Here is a 17,692-nt window from a genome sequence, read left to right as displayed (position 1 = left end):
GGAGTGGGGCTAATTGGAGAGCTCTTTCACAGCACTAGCACAGGCATGATGGGCTGAATGTCCTCCTGTGCTGCACAGTCCTGTAATTCTGGGAGTTGAGTTGGATGGAGGGAGGATCCTTAATTCCACTGTTTGTATGGTGAGAGATGATCACAGACTAGACTTGTAGACCTGTTGTGGAATAAGGAAGGTGATTTTATGGAACCCATTGGTCCCCATCAGTATTGTTGGGTGAAGGGAGTTCCTGTGTCTTTGACAAAACCAATCCCAGTCTGTGCTGAGTTAATTATCTCTTTTGGAAGAAGTGATTGGGAGTCCAGAACATACGCAGTAACTGAGCCATCACAGCCCTCTTGTGGGAGAATTCCAAAGATGGTTCACCCTGTGGGTGAAGAAATTTCTTCTTGTCTGCCCTGAATGGCTGACCTTATTTTAAGACTGTGACCCTTGTTCTACATACCCTAGCCAGGGAAAACACCAACTCTGCATCCCCCATGTTAAGCCCCATAACAATTATATATGCTTAAGTGTGTTCACCTCTCATTCTTCCAAGCCAGAGAGAATGTAGGACTAGTCTGCCTAAGCTCTCCTTGTACAGTAAGCACATTATCCCAAGACTCAATCTGGTAAATCTTGACAATACTTTCTTGCGTAGAGAGATGGCACAGAAACGGCCCATCAAGCACCCATCTTTACATTAATCCTACCTTAACCCATTTTATCCTCCATGTGGTGTTGGGCTAGGCCTGTCTTCTGAGTCAGAAGGTTGTGGGTTTAGTACTAGTTTTCTTGATGTGTGCCTTTCCCCTCCTAATGTGTCTTCACCACCATCCCTACCACCCATTCTAGCACAGAATATTCTTTGAAATCTTATCTGAATTAATACACCGACTCCCAATGCAGTACTGCAGAAGGCCACACTTTGAGCGAGACATTAAGCTGAGAGCCCAACCACCATTTTGGGGTTGGGGGGGACTTCGGGGGCATTGTACATAAACGTAGAAGATCCCATGCAACCATTTCAAAGAAGAACTGGAGTTGTTAGCCACAGTATCCCAGTCAGTATTTGTCCCTTCATCTAGTCATTATTGGGTTGCTGTTTGTGGCAACTGGCACATCCTACAATTCAACATATCAAACATGTAACTTGCCCTGTGAAAGGTGCCATAGAAATGCAAGTATCCTATCACTTCCTTGGGCACCACTCTGCTCACCTGATTTATCTTTTGTCTTGTTTAGCTATTCTAGAGGGGTGATGTCTCCCGGACGCCATGTTCGAACACGGTTGTACTTTACGAGTGAGAGCCATGTTCATTCTTTGCTGAGCTTATTTCGTTACGGGGGTCTCTTGGGAGTAAGTAGCACCTTTTACTGTCACATTATTGTCTTTTGCTCAACAAGTCAGTGTTCAACTCTAAGTGAAATTTGAAAGGAGGGGATGTCATTTTTTTATTAATTGGCCCACCATCCCATCAGTCCACGAGCTGCTTTCCTCCTCTGCACCTCAATGTCTTCCTCCTCTTTCTCCTCTTTCCCACCCCCCCCCCCCCCCAAATTAACAGTTACCTCCTCAATCTGTCACAAGAATTCTTTAGTCACTATTAGTCTGAATTAATAGATTTTCCTCTCTGATTCTTAGGAGCTGAAAGATCAGCAGTGGAAGAGAGCCATGGACTATCTTGGGGCAGTCTCGGAACTGAACTACATGACTCAGATTGTTATCATGCTGTATGAGGATAACAATAAGGTACAATAAGATAACAACATGGAAATTGCTCCTTTTTTTCAGATGCAGCAGAATGGATTTTCAGTACAGGAGGCCATTTAGCCCATTGATTCCTTGTCAGCTCTCTGAGCTTATTCAGGCAGTCCATTTCCCCAGCTTTATGCCCTGGAACCCTGCAAGTTTATTTCCCTCAAGTGCTTATCTAATTTTTTTTTTCTTTTGAAATCATTGATTGTCTGAACTTCCACCTTATTAGCTGGTGTATTTCAGGTCATTACTGCTGGCTCTATTTATATGGAAAAAAAAAATTCTTCCTCCCACCTCTTCAAAAAAAAGTTTTAATCTATGCTTTCTAATCGTTATTTTTAGTGAGAGCAGCTTTTCTTTGTCCACTCTTGAAAACCTATCATGTTGTCCACCTCCTTCAAATCTCCCCTTGTCCTCCTTTGCTCAAATGCAAATGACCCCAGCTTCTCCCATCTAACCTTGAATCTAAAATCGATCATCCCTGGAACCATTCTAGTAAATCTCCTTTGTGCCCTCTCAGGGACCTTCACATTCTTCGTTCCTAAGCCATGGTGACCAGAACTAGATCCACTGCTGTATGAGCTTTATGAAGGGTGACATAAATTTTCTATTTTTGTGATAAATATATCCATCTATAAAGCTCAAGATTCCGTATTTTGCTCTGCTAACTACTGTGTAGTGGTTAGCATAACACAGTGCTAGCAACCCAGGTTCAATTCTAGCCGCTGTCTGTAAGGAGTTTGTATGTTCTCCCTGCGTCTGTGTGGGCTTCCTCTGGGTGCTCCAGTTCCCTCCCACATTCCAAAGACGTACAGGTTAGGAAGTTGTGAGCATGCTATGTTGGCGCCAGAAGTGTGGCGATGCTTGCGGGCTGCCCCCAGAACACTCCACGCAAAAGATGCATTTCACTGTGTGTTTCTATGTACAGTACATGTGACTAATAAAGATATCTTGTCTATCTTATGTCTGTTACCCTTTACAAATCTATGTACATGCACCTTCAGGTCCCTTTGCTCCTTGATACTCTTTAGAAATGTGTCTACATTGCCTCTCCCCATCCATTCTGCCTCACCTCACTCTTGTATTAACTTCCTCGTGCTTCTTGTCTGTTCATTCTGCTAGTCTTTCGGTGTCCTGTTATAGCTGATTTGGCACACTTCCAAATTTGGTGTCATCAGCAAACTGAAATTTTATGCTGTATTTTAACATCCAAGTCATTTACATGAAGTGCTTCTAGTACAGATCATTGGGGAACACCAATCCCTGTCAGAAAGCAACCATTCACTACAAATATGATGTTATCTACCCTTGAACCAATTGTTTTGTCTAAGCTGATCCTGACCCTCCTATTCCATGAGCCTCAGTTTTGTAAACCAACTTTTTACATGGTACTTTGTCAAATTATTTCTTAAAATTCATATGAACAACATCCACTGTATTCCAATTAACAACCTTCCCTGTTCCCTCATCAAAATAATCAAATAATATCTGCTTTTTACTGGGTAAAATGGCCTAATTGTGTGACTTTTTTTTTCTCTTCCCTTCCCATTGGGAAGCCACCATTTTCAGCTGGAGCACCTTGCCCATCCTCAAGCACGATCCTGGGCAGTAATCGCCTTCAGGAGGTTGCTGCAGATGAATCCTGAGCCTCTGCACTTGCAATAGACACTGTAAACCCATCTCATTGACCCTCTATTTCCCTCCCAAAATGGCCCATTTCATTGCCCCAATTTGTGAACTGACCTTGTGGCTGCAGAACAGGGACTGAACTTGAATATTTCCAGTCCACGTGTCTCTTGGTCACTGATATGGCCAAATTAACATTTTTTTGTTATTCAGAAAAATGTTCACAAATCTATAACATTAAAGAGTAACGTTAATTGGGAATTAACAATTTGAGGAATGGATGAAGCTTATAAAACATTTGTGTGTATGTATAGCAACTCATTAATCTGATAAAAATAAAACTGACTAATTTAGAAAACCAGTTTTTAGTTGTAAAACACACAAAATACTAAAGCAGAGATGGAGGCCATTAGGCCCATCATGCTTGTGCAAACCTTTTGAAAGCTATTACTTAACCCCAATTCTCTGCTCCTCCTTCCTGACACTTCTAGATATAAATATTTTTTCCCCTAAGTACTTGTCTAGTTCCAGTTTGAAAGTTAATGTTGAATTGGGCTTCCTTTTTTCAGGCTGTGAGCAATGGGTACCAAAAACCACCTTCCCTGTTACACGACAGATCTACAGGTCCAAAAAGGTGAAAGGCACAATGTAAATAGAAGCCCATTCCAAAAACTGCTTTCTCCTCCTAAGACCTACACATGCACTGCCTCTTGAGTTTTTAATCACTTCTTCTATCTTCACCCAGTTTCCAGATTTCTATCTCCTCCAAGAATCACCTGCCAACAGCATTATCTAGGTGTTGAAGCCACTAAAGTATAAATTTTGGTAATTTTTTTTTACAGTTTAGTATGTTGAGAAGAGAATCCTCCAGGTTTTATGCAGAATAAAATAAATGTGTGAAATTTGTATAGGGTGTGCAGCACAGTGAGCATTTGTTGCTTTGAAGTCTTTTCAATGGTACAAAGTGAGGTAGTGTCTTCAGTGGTTGTAGCTTTTCTAATGCACTGCCCTAAATAATAGTGTGCAGAAGAGAGCAGTTAAATCTACCAAGTCAATTGTTCAGTCTATAAGCAAAGATTTGGATGAAGGGATCAGGTAGAATGTATCCAAGTATGCTGATGACAGAAAGCTAGGCATTAATGTGGATTGTGGTGAGTATGTAAAGAGGGTTTCCATGGGATATAGACAGACTAAGTGAATGGGCAAGTGAAAAGATGCGACTTCGGCAGGCAGAAGATTATTTTAAATGATAAGACTGAAGGATGTTGGTTTTCACCTTAGCCTAGGTGTTCTTGTGCATGAATCACTGAAAGTTAACATATTGGGAGAAAGTAATAGGCAAACAGTATGTTGGCTTTTGCTGCAAGAGGAGTTGAATATGTTTACATGGTTACACAGAGCTCTGGTGATATTGCATCTGCTGTTGAATGTTGGAGCAGGTACAATGGACTGAATGGCCTGCTCCCAGCTCTTTATCCCCCTATGACTGAAGGAATTGATCAGAGGGGCTTATTAAAGATATTGGACATAATTTCTGCCACCATATCCCCAGGCATTCTTTATTGTTTAACCTGTCAAACAGTTGCCCCAATTTTTCTCAGTGAATTTCATAAATCATCCAGAAGTTTGTTTTGAAAGTGACTGCTCCTGATGCCTTCTGCATTTCTGATTGATCAATCTAAAGAAGGTTATGTACTCCTTGTCAAATTCTGTACACTATATTGTTCATGGGGGCATTTCCTCATAACAGGGAGGGGAGTCAGTGAGTCATGATAACATAAGGCAAGTTTCTTTGCATTAATAAGGCAAGAAGGAATTTCCCACTTTATTGTATAAAAAAAACACTGAGACCAATTAACCCATCACACTGATGAAAACAGAAAATGCTGGAAATGCTCAGCAGGTCAGGCAGCATCTATGGAGAGAGAAACAAGTAATGTTTCAGGTCCAAGTCTCTATATCAGATCTGGGAAAGAGAAAAATAAATGTTGTTCGCAGTTGCAGAGAAGGTGGAGAGGTGGGTAGAACAGAGGGAATATCTGATAGGATGAGACCATGTGGTTTTATGCAGTAGTTGGAAGCACAGTATGCTGCTTTGTTACATTATGTGTTGCTAATCACAGGGTTGTGGGACATGTTTTGGCCTGCTGGGCATGTTCCACATAACAAACCTTTCTGTCTGTGGTTTCTACACTGCTACAACAAGGCCAATGCAAGCCTGAGGAACAACACCTCATCTACCTTCTGGGCACATTGCAACCTTCTGCACTGAATATTGAATTCTCCGACTTTGAGTAACTTGTTCACTCTGTCTGTATCAAAACTGACCATTTCTGCCTGTCATCACTTTGGCTAAGTTTGTTTTATTTTTATAATCTGGACAGCTAGCCATATACCGCACCCTCACCATTAACATATATTACAATGAAAAAGAAGCACAATCTGTTTGTACCTCTACCCTTTAACCCACTTGACCTTGCCTTACCTCTTTATTCTACCCATCCCCTACCTCTTACTGGAAGCTAATTGGATTTCTCTCTTTACCAGTTCTGACGAAGGGTCCTTGACCTGAAACGTTCCTCTTCCCACAGACACTGACTGACCTGCTGTGTTTCCAGTGGTTTTTTTTATTATAGCTTTTCCAATAGCTTTTCCTCCCCCTGACATGCCTCTCGGTTGCCTCCTTTTTGTAGTTATAAAATGTTGCCTTCCTTAAGCTTTCTTGCACTGTGCTGATTTCTTAAAAGCTGTCCAAAATAGTCCCCCTCCATTGCTCGGTTCCCTCAGCCTGTAACTTTTTTCTTTTTCAAATGTATATCCAATTCCATTTGGTAATGAATACAGGTATCACTATTTTTGTTTACAAGCAATTCCCCCTATCCCCTTCTTCCTTTCTTCCCTTTCTCTTCTCCCTCTCTCCCTCCCCCCACTTCCACCAACCTGGGTCCATTTGCCCATCATTCTCCACCCCCCCCCCCCCACCCCCCAACCTGCTTCCACATCACCTACCAGCCCCTACCTCACAGCTCTTTGTACTAGCTATCTTCCCTCTACACTCTGTCCTGATGCAGGGTTTTGACCTAAGACATCAACCGTCCCTCTGCCTCCACAGATCCTGCATGACCCACTGAGTTCCTCCAGCAGTTTGTTTTTGCTCCAGACCAGCATCTGCAGTCTCTCATGTCCCCTTGCCTATTTCTAAGTCTATTAACTTGTTTCAGTATCCTCTGGTCACTGATCCTCCCTCTTTGCTCTCCAAACCCCTCATGATTTTAAGCACTTATTAAATTTCTTCCTGATCCCTAAAGAGAATAATCCCAGTTTCTGCTGCTTCCACATGAGTAAACCCTAGAACCTTTCCAGTACATTTCCCCTGCATTGTCTCCAAGGCATTAGAATCATAAGAAAATTTAAATAAAGGCCATTTGGCCCATTTTGGCCATGTTAGTCATAAAAGAGCCACCAGCCTAATCCCATCTTCTAGGCCTGCAAGTCGCAAATCTTCAAGTATGTGTCCAAGTTTTATTTTCCACATCCTTCCTCAAGCATGGTGGCCACAGTACTGCAGATAGGGCCTAACCAATGATTTATCAAGATTAAGCATAACTTGTTTTTGTTCTCCAGGCCTCTGTTGCAGAGCCCAAGATCTTTTATGTTTTATTAATAGCTTTACCCATGTGATCAGTGCTGCTGTATTGTAACTTGTGCTATTGATTTCTCAACATTCTGCTGCTTTTCTGCCAGGACCCTTCTTCTGAAGAGCGATTTCACGTGGAGCTTCACTTCAGTCCAGGGGCTAAAGGTTGTGACGAAGATGAAAATGCCCCTACAGGATCTGGCTTTCGTCCTGCGTCAGCTGAGGTAATTCACAGCGGGTTGGCGTAATCCCTTTACAAAATACAAAAAAAGTGTGTATTTTTTTTTTTTTGCAGTCTTAATTTGGATTTATTAGCCCAAAATTCTCTTACAATTCTCTTTTGTCAGCTGCGGCCTAATTAGGAGACTCCACGTTACAGGGTTGCATGTTCCAATCCCACCCTCGAGACTTGGGGCATGCTGTTAACTCACAGGAGAACATTTCGGCCTCATTTTGAGCCTCTGTTGCTGGGATATTGCCTCAAGGAGGAGCTTCAGTTGAGGAATAAACATCTTGTGAATTTGATCAAATGGATTTTTAATTGGCAGGGTTTGCAATTTTTAGTAAATCATTTTGATGAATTTGCATGATCCTGCTTGTGTTGTTTTTGGAAGGTTTTTCACTTTTGTATCTCTCCTTCTGAAACCATTGAATCTCCCTGCAGCCTTTGAAAAATACCAAGTCAGGCGCATTAGCTTCATAAAGAATAATTTTAAAACATTAGTTGCGACTAACCATGAGAATTGTACTTGTAGTATATATTTGAAAACTAATATTTTCAAGTGAATCTTAATTTAAGTAACCACAATAAAATGTTCTATTACTGCCTTCTCTTATTCTTTTACCGATCTATATATTTGGCTTGTAACAGCTAGGATGGTATTAATCTGCATCATTCCAAAGGTGGGAAGGATCAGGAGCTGAAATAAATTTGTGTTCCCTGGCCATACTCCAACTTTACCCAGATATGTAGATATGATAGCAGCTGCTGTGAAAGGTGGAGCTTGGGCAACCACAAAAGTGAATCACATTGTAAAAGACCATCAATAGAGTGGTGAAATTTCAAAATCAGTCATGGCACCAAGGTCATTCATAAATACAGGAAGAGGCCATTTGGGCCATCTTGCTTGTGTTTGCTCTTTTTAAGAGATATCCAATTAACCCTGCAAACCTCCCCTTCTACATATTTATCCAAATTTGCTCCAGCAGTCCATGCACCTGTCCTTGCCTGTTTGGGATCGACAGCTATTTTGAAAAGCAATGGAATGACTTGCTTCAATACTCTGCTCATTCCTGACCAATCATCATTAATGAAGTCTTTCTGAGTTGATTGTAATCAGGTTTCTTACCTCCATAGAACGAAGGTGGCTCCAAAACCGATCAGGGCAGCATGGAGGATCTTTCAGAGAATCGAGGGAACGATGATGTGGATGGATTTCTCCCAGCCTTGCCTCAGCCAGCTGAGCCCTTTCACAGTCACAGGAAGTCTGCCCTGACCAAGGCCCGGAAAATGGGCTCCATGGAGGTAACTAAATCCCAGCAGGTGCCGAAGCATACTGTTTGTATTCAATGCATGTAATGAATTATTTCTCTGCTCAAAGGGGAAGCAAACTCAATATCTCCAGTCTTTCCATGCAACAATAGTCCTTCATCCTGGTGTCTTCTAGTAAATCTCCTCTGCAACTTTGTGCCTTGACATCTTCCTGAGGTGTGGAATTGGCCACAACACTATCTAGGACTGGAAGATTCCAAAGCAAACTATTGGAAAGAATCTTTAAGATTGCAATAAGACCACTGCTCCCTTTTCGTAGACCAATCCCACTTATTTTCAAATTGTAAAACTCGCTTCCTTTCTTACTCTTAATCAACATTTGTCTTGATCAATGTTATGTACTTGAAATTCCTTGGTTGCTGATTCCAGAACAGATTTCTGGGAGAAAAATTCCCTCTGATTTCACTTTTTACAATTAATATAATAAACATTTAAGTTCCATTCACTATAATTTTAACCTTTCATGGCACATTCATGATATCAGTGATTTGGATGAGGAAACTGAATGTAATATTTCTAAGTTTGTCAATGACAAAGCGAACAAAGTTGCGAGGAAGCTGTAAAAAGGCTTCAAGGCAATATAGACAAATTGAGTGAGTAGGCAAATACGTGACCAATACAGTATAATGTGGATAAATGTGAAGTTAATAATAGAAAAAAAGGCAGAGTATTATTTAAATGGAGATAAGGTTAGGATTGTTAATGTACATAGTGAGGAGGGTGGTGAACCTGTGCAGTTCTCCATCACAAAAAGCTGTGGAGGCCAAGTCGGTGAATATATTTAAGAAGGAAATGGATTTCTAGACACAGGGCAGAAGGGGTACGGGGAGAGAGTAGGAAAATGATACTGAGATAAGAGAGTTGGCCATGATTGTATTGAATAACAGCAGATTCAAAATCCCAAATAGCTTGCTTCTGCTATTTTTCAATGTTTCTATTTTTCTAATGAACTGTGCAAGTGATCAATTTGGTCAATTTTCTTCATAATATTTTAAATCTTTATTTTCAGTGTAGGGCTGTCATTGGAAAGGCTGGTATTTATTGTCATCGCTAGTTAACCTAGGCAGGTGGTGGTGCTGAACTTGGTTTTTGTGTCTTGGTGATTTGCTAGATCAGTTCAGAAGGCTGGGATCATATACAGGACAGCCTGGGTAATGGTTTTCTTCTGCAAAGAGGATTTGTGAACCATTTTGGTTTACAATGACAGTCCAGACCACCAAAATGCTTTTCTAGTAATATAACCACTGCAACTTCGTCAACTTTTCCACAATGATTCCTTGTATCCAAAGAAAGCAAGATCAATTTTTGCTTAATGTCAAACCAAAATCTACATAAATAACCTTATAAATAGAAATGCAGATGGTGTAATGAATTACACGTGGATTTAGATTTTCATTTGTAGTTCTAACTTAGAGTTTATTTAGGAATTTTTATGTTGTAATTTATTCATTGTACTAATAACTGTAATACCATCAAGCACTTGAATTCAGAAGACTTTACAGCTGTTTAAAAATTCTCATCCTTGATTTTTAAATCCCTATGTGGACATACCCCTTTCTGTTTTTGTAGTCTCCTCCAGCCCTATAGCTCTCTATGATCTTTCTGCTCCTCAAATTCTGATCATCCCTAAATTTAATCGCTCTGAAATTGACAGCTGCATCAGACTGCCAAGGCCCTAAGCTGCAGATTTCCCTCCCTGAACCTTTGCCTCTCTTTCCACTTTCCGAGATGCCCTTTAAAAGCTCTATCTTCAAACAAGCATTTGACCCAAGCTTCAGCAAACATCTTGTGGCTCCATGTAATTTATTTTGTTATCCCTTAAAGTGTTTTGGAATATTTTTGCAATGTTAAAGATGCTATATTAATGGCTTTTAACTTATTAAAAGCATCTCAACTATAATGTTTTTTAAGGTACATTTTGATTCACTGGATACTCTTCCCTGATAATAGACCATTACATTGAGGATTCTTGAATCACAATGCAAAATTAAATTGAAATAAAATGAAGCTTTGCATTTTAAAGAGGTCTGTTTAATGTTTTCTTGGAGTATCACCTATATGGCTATTGACAGATGAAGGGTTATTTCCAACCTCATTGACTCACTTGGTAGTAGATAAACTCAGTTAATAACCACCTTGTCTCCAAACCATTAAGTCAAGGGCTTAAGTCCCTCTCCAAGATTTAAATGCGGAATCAAGTTTTATTGGATCTGTGTGTCATTGGTGAGGCCAGCATTTATGGCCCATTCTAATGCCCTTGAAGGTGATAGTGAGTCACCTTCTTGAACTGCCTTGCTCCTTCCTGTGAAGGTGCTCCCATGGTACTATTGGGGAGTTCTGTTTCATACCCGGTGACTGTGAAGGACCACTGATGTATTTCCAAGACGGGCACCAGCAGATGGTGTTCCCTTGTGACTGCTGCCCTGTTCCTCTTGGTGGTAGAGGTTGCAAGTTGGGAAGGTGGTGTTGAAGTTGCCTGGGTGAGTAATTATAATTCATTTTGTAGTCAGTACGCACTGTAGGCACCGTGTGCCAATGTATAAAATGCATGTTTAGGGTGATAAATGGAGTGCTAATCAAGTGGGTGGCTTTGTCCTGGATAGCATCAAGCTTCTTGAGAGGAGTTGGAGTTGTAGTGGAGAATATTCTAACACATTCCTGATTTGTGCTTTGTAGATGATGCAAAGGCTTTTGGGTGTCAGGAGGTGAGTCACAAAGGATACCCAGCCTCTGACCTGCATTGTATGTATGTGACCAGTCAGGTTGAGTTTCTGATCAATTGTAGGGACCTGGTGATACCATTGACTGTCAAGGGTAGGTGGCTTGACTTGCTCTTGATGGTGACTGTCGTGGTCTAGCGTTTCTGTGGCTGAATGTTACTTGCCACTTACCAACCAATGCCTGCGTGTCGTTGACATCATGCTGCATGTAGGTATAAACAAGTTCATTTACTGAGAAGTTGCGAATGGAATTGTGCATTCGTCAGTGATGGAAGGGTGATTGAAACAGCAGAGGATGCAGCTTCGAGTGACTCCTGCAGTGATGTCCTGGGGTTGGGGCGATTGGCCTCCAAAGACCACAACCATCTTCCTTTGTGCGAGGTATGAGACCAATCATTAACATGTTTACCCCGTAATGCTCATTTGACTTCATCTTTACCAGGGTGCCTTGATGCTACACTCAGTCAAATGGTGCCTTAATGATAAATTACATCTCTGGCTTTCAGCTCTTTTGGTTCTTGTTTGGACCAAGGCTGTGAAGTTTGGAATGGGTGGTCCTGGTGAAACCCAAACTTGGCACGAGTGAGTAGATTATTGGTTAGTAAGTGATGCTTGTGAGCAATGACAGTGATACCTTGCATTACTTTACTGATTTGAGAGCAGACCAATTGGAAAGTAATTAGCTGGATTGGATTTGCCCTGCTTTTTATGGAAAAAGACGTGCATAAGCAGTTTTTCACATTGTCGGGTAGATACCAGTGTTATAATTGTAAAAGTCGCAGTTCTTGTCAGCAGAACCATTCTAGAGGCAGAGGAAGCTCCATATTGGTGATGTCTGAACAGAGCATCACATCAGAGACCTTGTATATCAGGAAAAGTGGAATGCAAAAGATTAATTTCTTAGAAGTCATTATATTCAGGAAGGTGCAATATATCTTGTCAATATATATCTAAATATTAAAAAAAAAACTGAGTTAGAAGTTCCTTTAGCTATTCCTTTCCCTTTTGGGACTTGGAATATATGATGCTCCCTTTGGGTTTGCATCAGATTTGGTGCTACTCCAAGCTATCCACCTGTAACAGGGACTGTCTCACTCTGTATTGTACAGCTGATCCTTGTGCACTTAGGCTTGTATGTGACTCCAGATGCAGCAATGTGTTTGACTAGTAAAGTACCCCTTCAGGTTAGGCTTAGTTAGGAATGGACTTTAAATAGCAGCAGTGCCAGTGACATCCATATTCTGTAAATGAACAAATAAAACAACTGCCTCCCAGGAATGTGCTGGCAGTCGTCACACAGCTGGGGAGAACAGGATTTCTTGTAAATCCATAAATGACCTGGATATAATTACCCACTCCTATTTGGGATGTGCTTTCAGAAGTTTGGACATGTGTAGTGATTAGTAGTCTGATCAGTGTTATGGAGAGGCCTGGAGAAACTTGCATGAGAGATGTGGCTGATGGAGAACTGGAAGGTGGAAAGTTTTGCACATTGAAAGATTGTGTCTGGTAATCAGCATGGACCAAGCTAACAAAGAGGCTAAAAGATATCCTGGATCTTTTGGATCCATGCTCTTTGACTCTCCATTTTAAAGAGCACCACTTAAATGGAATGTTGATTGCATTGCCAAATCAATCTATGTCTAAAGATTGGAACTTGAAAGGGATCATTTAGGGGTATGCAAAGAAAATGTTAAGCACAAGTATTAGTTCTGTTTAAATCATGTACATATGAAAGTCAAGGGTTTGCAGGAATCCACTTGGAAGAAACTTGTGTATTTCCAACCTGAGGTGCTCCCAGCCCAGTTTGCCTTGGTGGGAAGTTGGAGGAGGTAGGGCATATCTTTTTGTCAAGTAACTTGACTCCATTTTGTAGTGTGGAGCGTAGATTGCATAGTAATTAAGATGATAGGGGAACGGCACCTCAATATGAGGTTCTGCAGTGAAAAATGTTGGATGTAATACTGTATTAATGAGCCCATTTTGTGAGTCTGCAAGGTTGCTATGTCTCTGAAATTGTATACATATTAGGATGCAGGGAACTGTTTTCTCCATGATCACCAGTGGTCAGCTGGAGTCCTCCAGTGGAAATGATTTTTTTTCTATCTGAAGGGTCTGTATCTGTGGTTGTGCCTCCATGCTGTTCCTACTGCTCCATTTGCAGCAGAGTAGTTTGGCAAAGCAGGTCTTTGCGAGGCTGAAGGCCTGAAATTTTCTGGGGTTTTTTCCCCTTTTTATGTAAAGCCTCTCTCTTTTTGTTGATAGGTACTGTCGGAAAGTTCCCCCAAGTACACTGGATACCGGCTTTTGGTTCCCCCGTATTCCAGGCAGATGTCTGATGTGAAACAGAGCGGACTAGGTAAGAGATTTTGATTTGCTGGAACCTCTAGAATGACGAGTTGCTATGTAGTTTCACTATCTACATGACACACAATTAGTGACTATGTGCTTGTAAACTGTATCCACGAACACTAACGTAGCATGGAAGTGCTTGTCATGAAGGACCTGTTCTGGGAGATTTCAACCAAACTTCAGTGAGCAACTCCTTCATCAGGAATTGAGCTTCCTTGAAGAGCTGTTCCTGATTTCCAAAATACAACTGGTGATTTAAGGCAAGTTATCAGCAGATTTCTATAAAAGACACAGGGCACATTTTGATTGAAGAGCTGTAACTTGTAGGGCTGTGGGCCTAGTGGTGGAAGGTGGGATTGGCCCAGGTAGGTCTTGACTGGTACAGAGAAAATAGGCTAACCGGCCTTCTGTGTTGTAAGTTTTCTATAATCCTTCTGTATGCTGAAGTCTTTTGGAGGGGGGAGAAGCATGCAAAATCCTATATTTCATAGGAATGTAAGAATAGAAAAGCAGAGAGAATACTATGATTGACCTGGTGAGAGTTAGAATATGGTCTCCAGCTCTTTATGCCCTGTAGGCCATTGGAAGCATGGGGCTAAGATGGTACCCTGGGGAGCTAAGAATAGTATAGCTTTTCATTGGAGCAAGATTAGGAGGAGGATGATATAAATCTTCATATTTTGTAAGATAAATAGAGAAATTTGCCAGTGGTGCAGATTTAATAACTGGAGGGATAGATACAAGATCTTTTAAAAGAACAGTGAGATTAGGAAAATCTTTTAATGAATAGAGTGTGCTGGCAGAGAGTAGAGAAGTTCAGGAAGAAGTGGAAGCTTTTTCACAGGGCAGTCAGAGATCAGGCTCCTCTGGTGCCAGAAACTCTAAGCGTCTGATGGCATTTAGTACCCCAAGTCTAAGAAAGTAGTTATGATGTTGAATATACAACACAACTCTGCAGGACAACACTCTGGTAATGGAATATCAGGGAAATTAAGGGTTCTGGGTTTCTTTCACTCCAGGATTATAGGTGTGGAATCTTGGCTGACAGTTTTATGGCTGTAAATGAGTTGTGCCTTTCTGGTTCCTGGTAAATGTGGCCTCAAATCAAATAATCGGGTGTAGTTTGATACTAAGCAGCCAATCAAGATACCTTGTGTGGCAACTGGAACAGTGTGGGATAGGGAGTGCTCCTCTTGGGTTGGGGTTAACCAGCATTCATTCTTGTAGCAGAGTGTTACCTACCAACAAACTGATCTGTGCCTGCCCTGGGAGTGCTTGATGCAGACATGGGATGCCTGAAACTGCAAAATGTTCCATTTGCTATCACAAGTAGCCCTCTTTTGACACAGTCAAATGTATTGAAATTAAAGAGGAGGTGAAATATGCTGTATTAATTGCTTGGTCTATAATGTGCACACTTTATTGTTTGACCAGGAAGAGATTGCCACTGTCTTTTGGTTCCTTTTTTTTTGCTGAATGTCTGTTTAACAAAAGGCATGTGTCCTTCAGTGTTATGGAGCAGTGGTGATTGTAACTTGTGCACTGATTTTTGATCTTTTCCCCAGCCTGTTTTCTTAGTTGGGAAGGAATGGTAGTGAGAACAAAATGATAAGAGATAAACAGAACCAGTTTCCTACACTCTCCTGTTTCTGCACTGGGGTCTTGTCTCGAATGCCTGGCACTCATGTGGAAAGCAGGCAGCAGTCTTGTAAGTCAGTGCAAATTAACAGCAACCTGCTTTAAATGGTATCTTTTCTATAAAACAGCTCAAAGTGCTTCAAGTATGCATTATCAAACAACATTAACACTGGCCCACATAAGGAAACGTTAATTTGGGTAATAAGAAGCTGCTTGCATAAGCTCAGGATGTTCCAAAGCATCTTATGTCCAATGAACTGTTTTGCATTGTTCTTGCATAGAAAATGCTGTCAATTTTTGCAGCACAAGCTCTCACAAGCAGCAATGTGATAATGACTCTATCTTAGTGATAGTCTTGGTGATGTTAGCCAAATATTGGCTAGAGCAAAAAAGACAGTCTTATTGGGGGCAAGGGTGATGGAGAGAAGATGAGAGGCTGAGAGAGGGATGTCAGAATTTGTGGTCTAGTCAGCTGCCAGTGGTGGAATGAGCAATGGGACTACATTGAAGGAACATCGATGGGGAGAGGTTCATCTTTGGTCATCACAAGTAAATAAGTGTGAGAGTACCAATGGCTTAAATGCAATCAAATATTCAGGAGCTGAGTACACCTGGTAGCCACATTCAGTGATGAGGATCATAGCCAATATCTCCCCTTGAGTTTATGGAGGGTGGTCAGGCTGAAGGAGGTTACACAGATGAGTGCATCATAGTACATGGCTTTAGGTTTGCAAGGTGTGAATTCTAGAGACCTTCATCAGTTAGGATCCCAAGACCATTTTGGTAGTGATCTGCTGGGTGGTGGACCAGCAAGTGAGGATGTGAAATGGCCATTATCACCTCCCTTCAGAGGCAGCTAGAGGTGCCTTTGGAAGAGATGATCAGGAATTCTATGGCATCTGTTGGCTGTTATCCGCACCTTGTTGCTTCACCCACTCCACAAGTATTCTTCATTTGCTCCTACCCCACCTCATCTCCCACCCTGAAATCTGGCCAGTCTCGTTCTCTATGAATGCACAGCTGGATTCTGTTCCCCACTCCCCTTCCTTTTAAGCAGTGAGCTATCAGCTGTTAGAATGAACAGTGTAACTAACCGACTGAATAAAAATAATCTTTGTGCAGCCAATCACAGCATCTATTGCTTGCCCAAACTGAGAATCAACCTCGGTTTGTCCAAATAGATGCATGGAGCCACCTTAAAATTTGCATCTGCTCTTCACATTTACCTGACTTCCTCCACAACCAGTCCACAAAGGGGAAACCATGTGAGGGTTCAGATTTGCAAACTGTCTGTGAATTTTCTTTTCCATCTCTCTTTTTTCCCCCAATAAGAGGTCATTTTCTTTCCTGCAGTTACAACAAAACCTTGTGAAAAGAAAATACAGAACACTGCCAAACCTCTTGCTCATCGTGCAGCTGCCAAAGTGGAATGCAAAGCCTTGTTTAAGGTTTGGCACTGGTGCTGCACCCTTCAAGGAATTTAAGCTACAGAGTGAATGGCAGGATAGAAGAGAAGTATTGTGGAGTGCTCTTTAGGCTCTTTGTTCTTGAAAATTTCTGGATAAGTACATCGCTTGCAGTGGGAAGAGGCTTGGTCCCTTTTGGTCCTATTCATAGAACAGCAATCAATGGTCAAAGAATTGTGCACCCACGAAGACTCCTTTGGTAAAGGCTCTGCCACTGTAACACTGAGCGCAACAGCTCCAAATGACTTGGCTGTAGATCCTGTGGTTCCAAGTTACAAAAACAATTGGGCACACTTCATCAGCAGCTCACTGGGTTGGCATGTCCAGAGCTCTGAAAGGCGAACTATAAGAGCAAGTTCTTTCTTTGCAGATGTCTCCATTGCTCTGTACTCTGCATGCAGGTCTAGGCCACAAGTGTCAATTAACCATTTGTCAATTAACCATTTGACACTGGGCATTGTAGCTAAACCCAATCCCAGTGAATCCACTCAGTATGCATACTTGCATGCTTTCTAGCAAATCTCACTGCATTAAGTGATCAGGAGCAGAGCCACTTACTGACTTTCACAGTGTGGTGCGCTTGGGCTAATTTAGCATCTCCATCCTCTGTGAAAGCTGCTGATGCGCCCTTGCTCAATCTAGTGATTAATCTTGGGACCTGTCTTCCTTCCAATCAACTGAAGAATTGAGGCAGTTAACGCTTGTACAGTTGAGTATCTTTAATATATTGATAGGCACGTTTTGTCAGCATATTTTTGCTGTATTGAAGGGAAGTTTCATCCTTGGGGGGGGGGGGGGGGGGGGGGGGAGAAAAAGACTGCAGATGCTCGAATCTAGATGCAAAACAACAAGATACTGGAGGAACTCAGCAGGTTTGGCAGCATCTGTGGAGAAAAGCAGACTGCCAATGTGTTGGGTCAGGACCCTTCTCCCTGTTGCCAGTCATTT

General features: G+C 41.6%; 1 protein-coding gene across 11 annotated transcripts in view; it reads left to right on the top strand.

The window, feature by feature from the left end:
- Positions 1 to 17,692, top strand: part of ppip5k1a (diphosphoinositol pentakisphosphate kinase 1a) — a 125,251-nt gene that overhangs the window by 70,132 nt on the left and 37,427 nt on the right. For all 11 annotated transcript variants that reach the window (XM_052042404.1, XM_052042401.1, XM_052042398.1 and 8 more), the window contains 5 exons: positions 1,240 to 1,354; positions 1,640 to 1,747; positions 7,124 to 7,240; positions 8,374 to 8,541; positions 13,554 to 13,647. In XM_052042404.1, coding sequence (XP_051898364.1) covers positions 1,240 to 1,354; positions 1,640 to 1,747; positions 7,124 to 7,240; positions 8,374 to 8,541; positions 13,554 to 13,647 — 602 coding nt within the window. The remainder of the gene's footprint in view (positions 1 to 1,239; positions 1,355 to 1,639; positions 1,748 to 7,123; positions 7,241 to 8,373; positions 8,542 to 13,553; positions 13,648 to 17,692) is intronic.

This window comes from Pristis pectinata, chromosome 32, assembly GCF_009764475.1.
Source record: "Pristis pectinata isolate sPriPec2 chromosome 32, sPriPec2.1.pri, whole genome shotgun sequence".
NCBI classification, from domain to species: domain Eukaryota; kingdom Metazoa; phylum Chordata; class Chondrichthyes; order Rhinopristiformes; family Pristidae; genus Pristis; species Pristis pectinata.
This window is presented reverse-complemented; position numbering and strand designations above follow the sequence as displayed.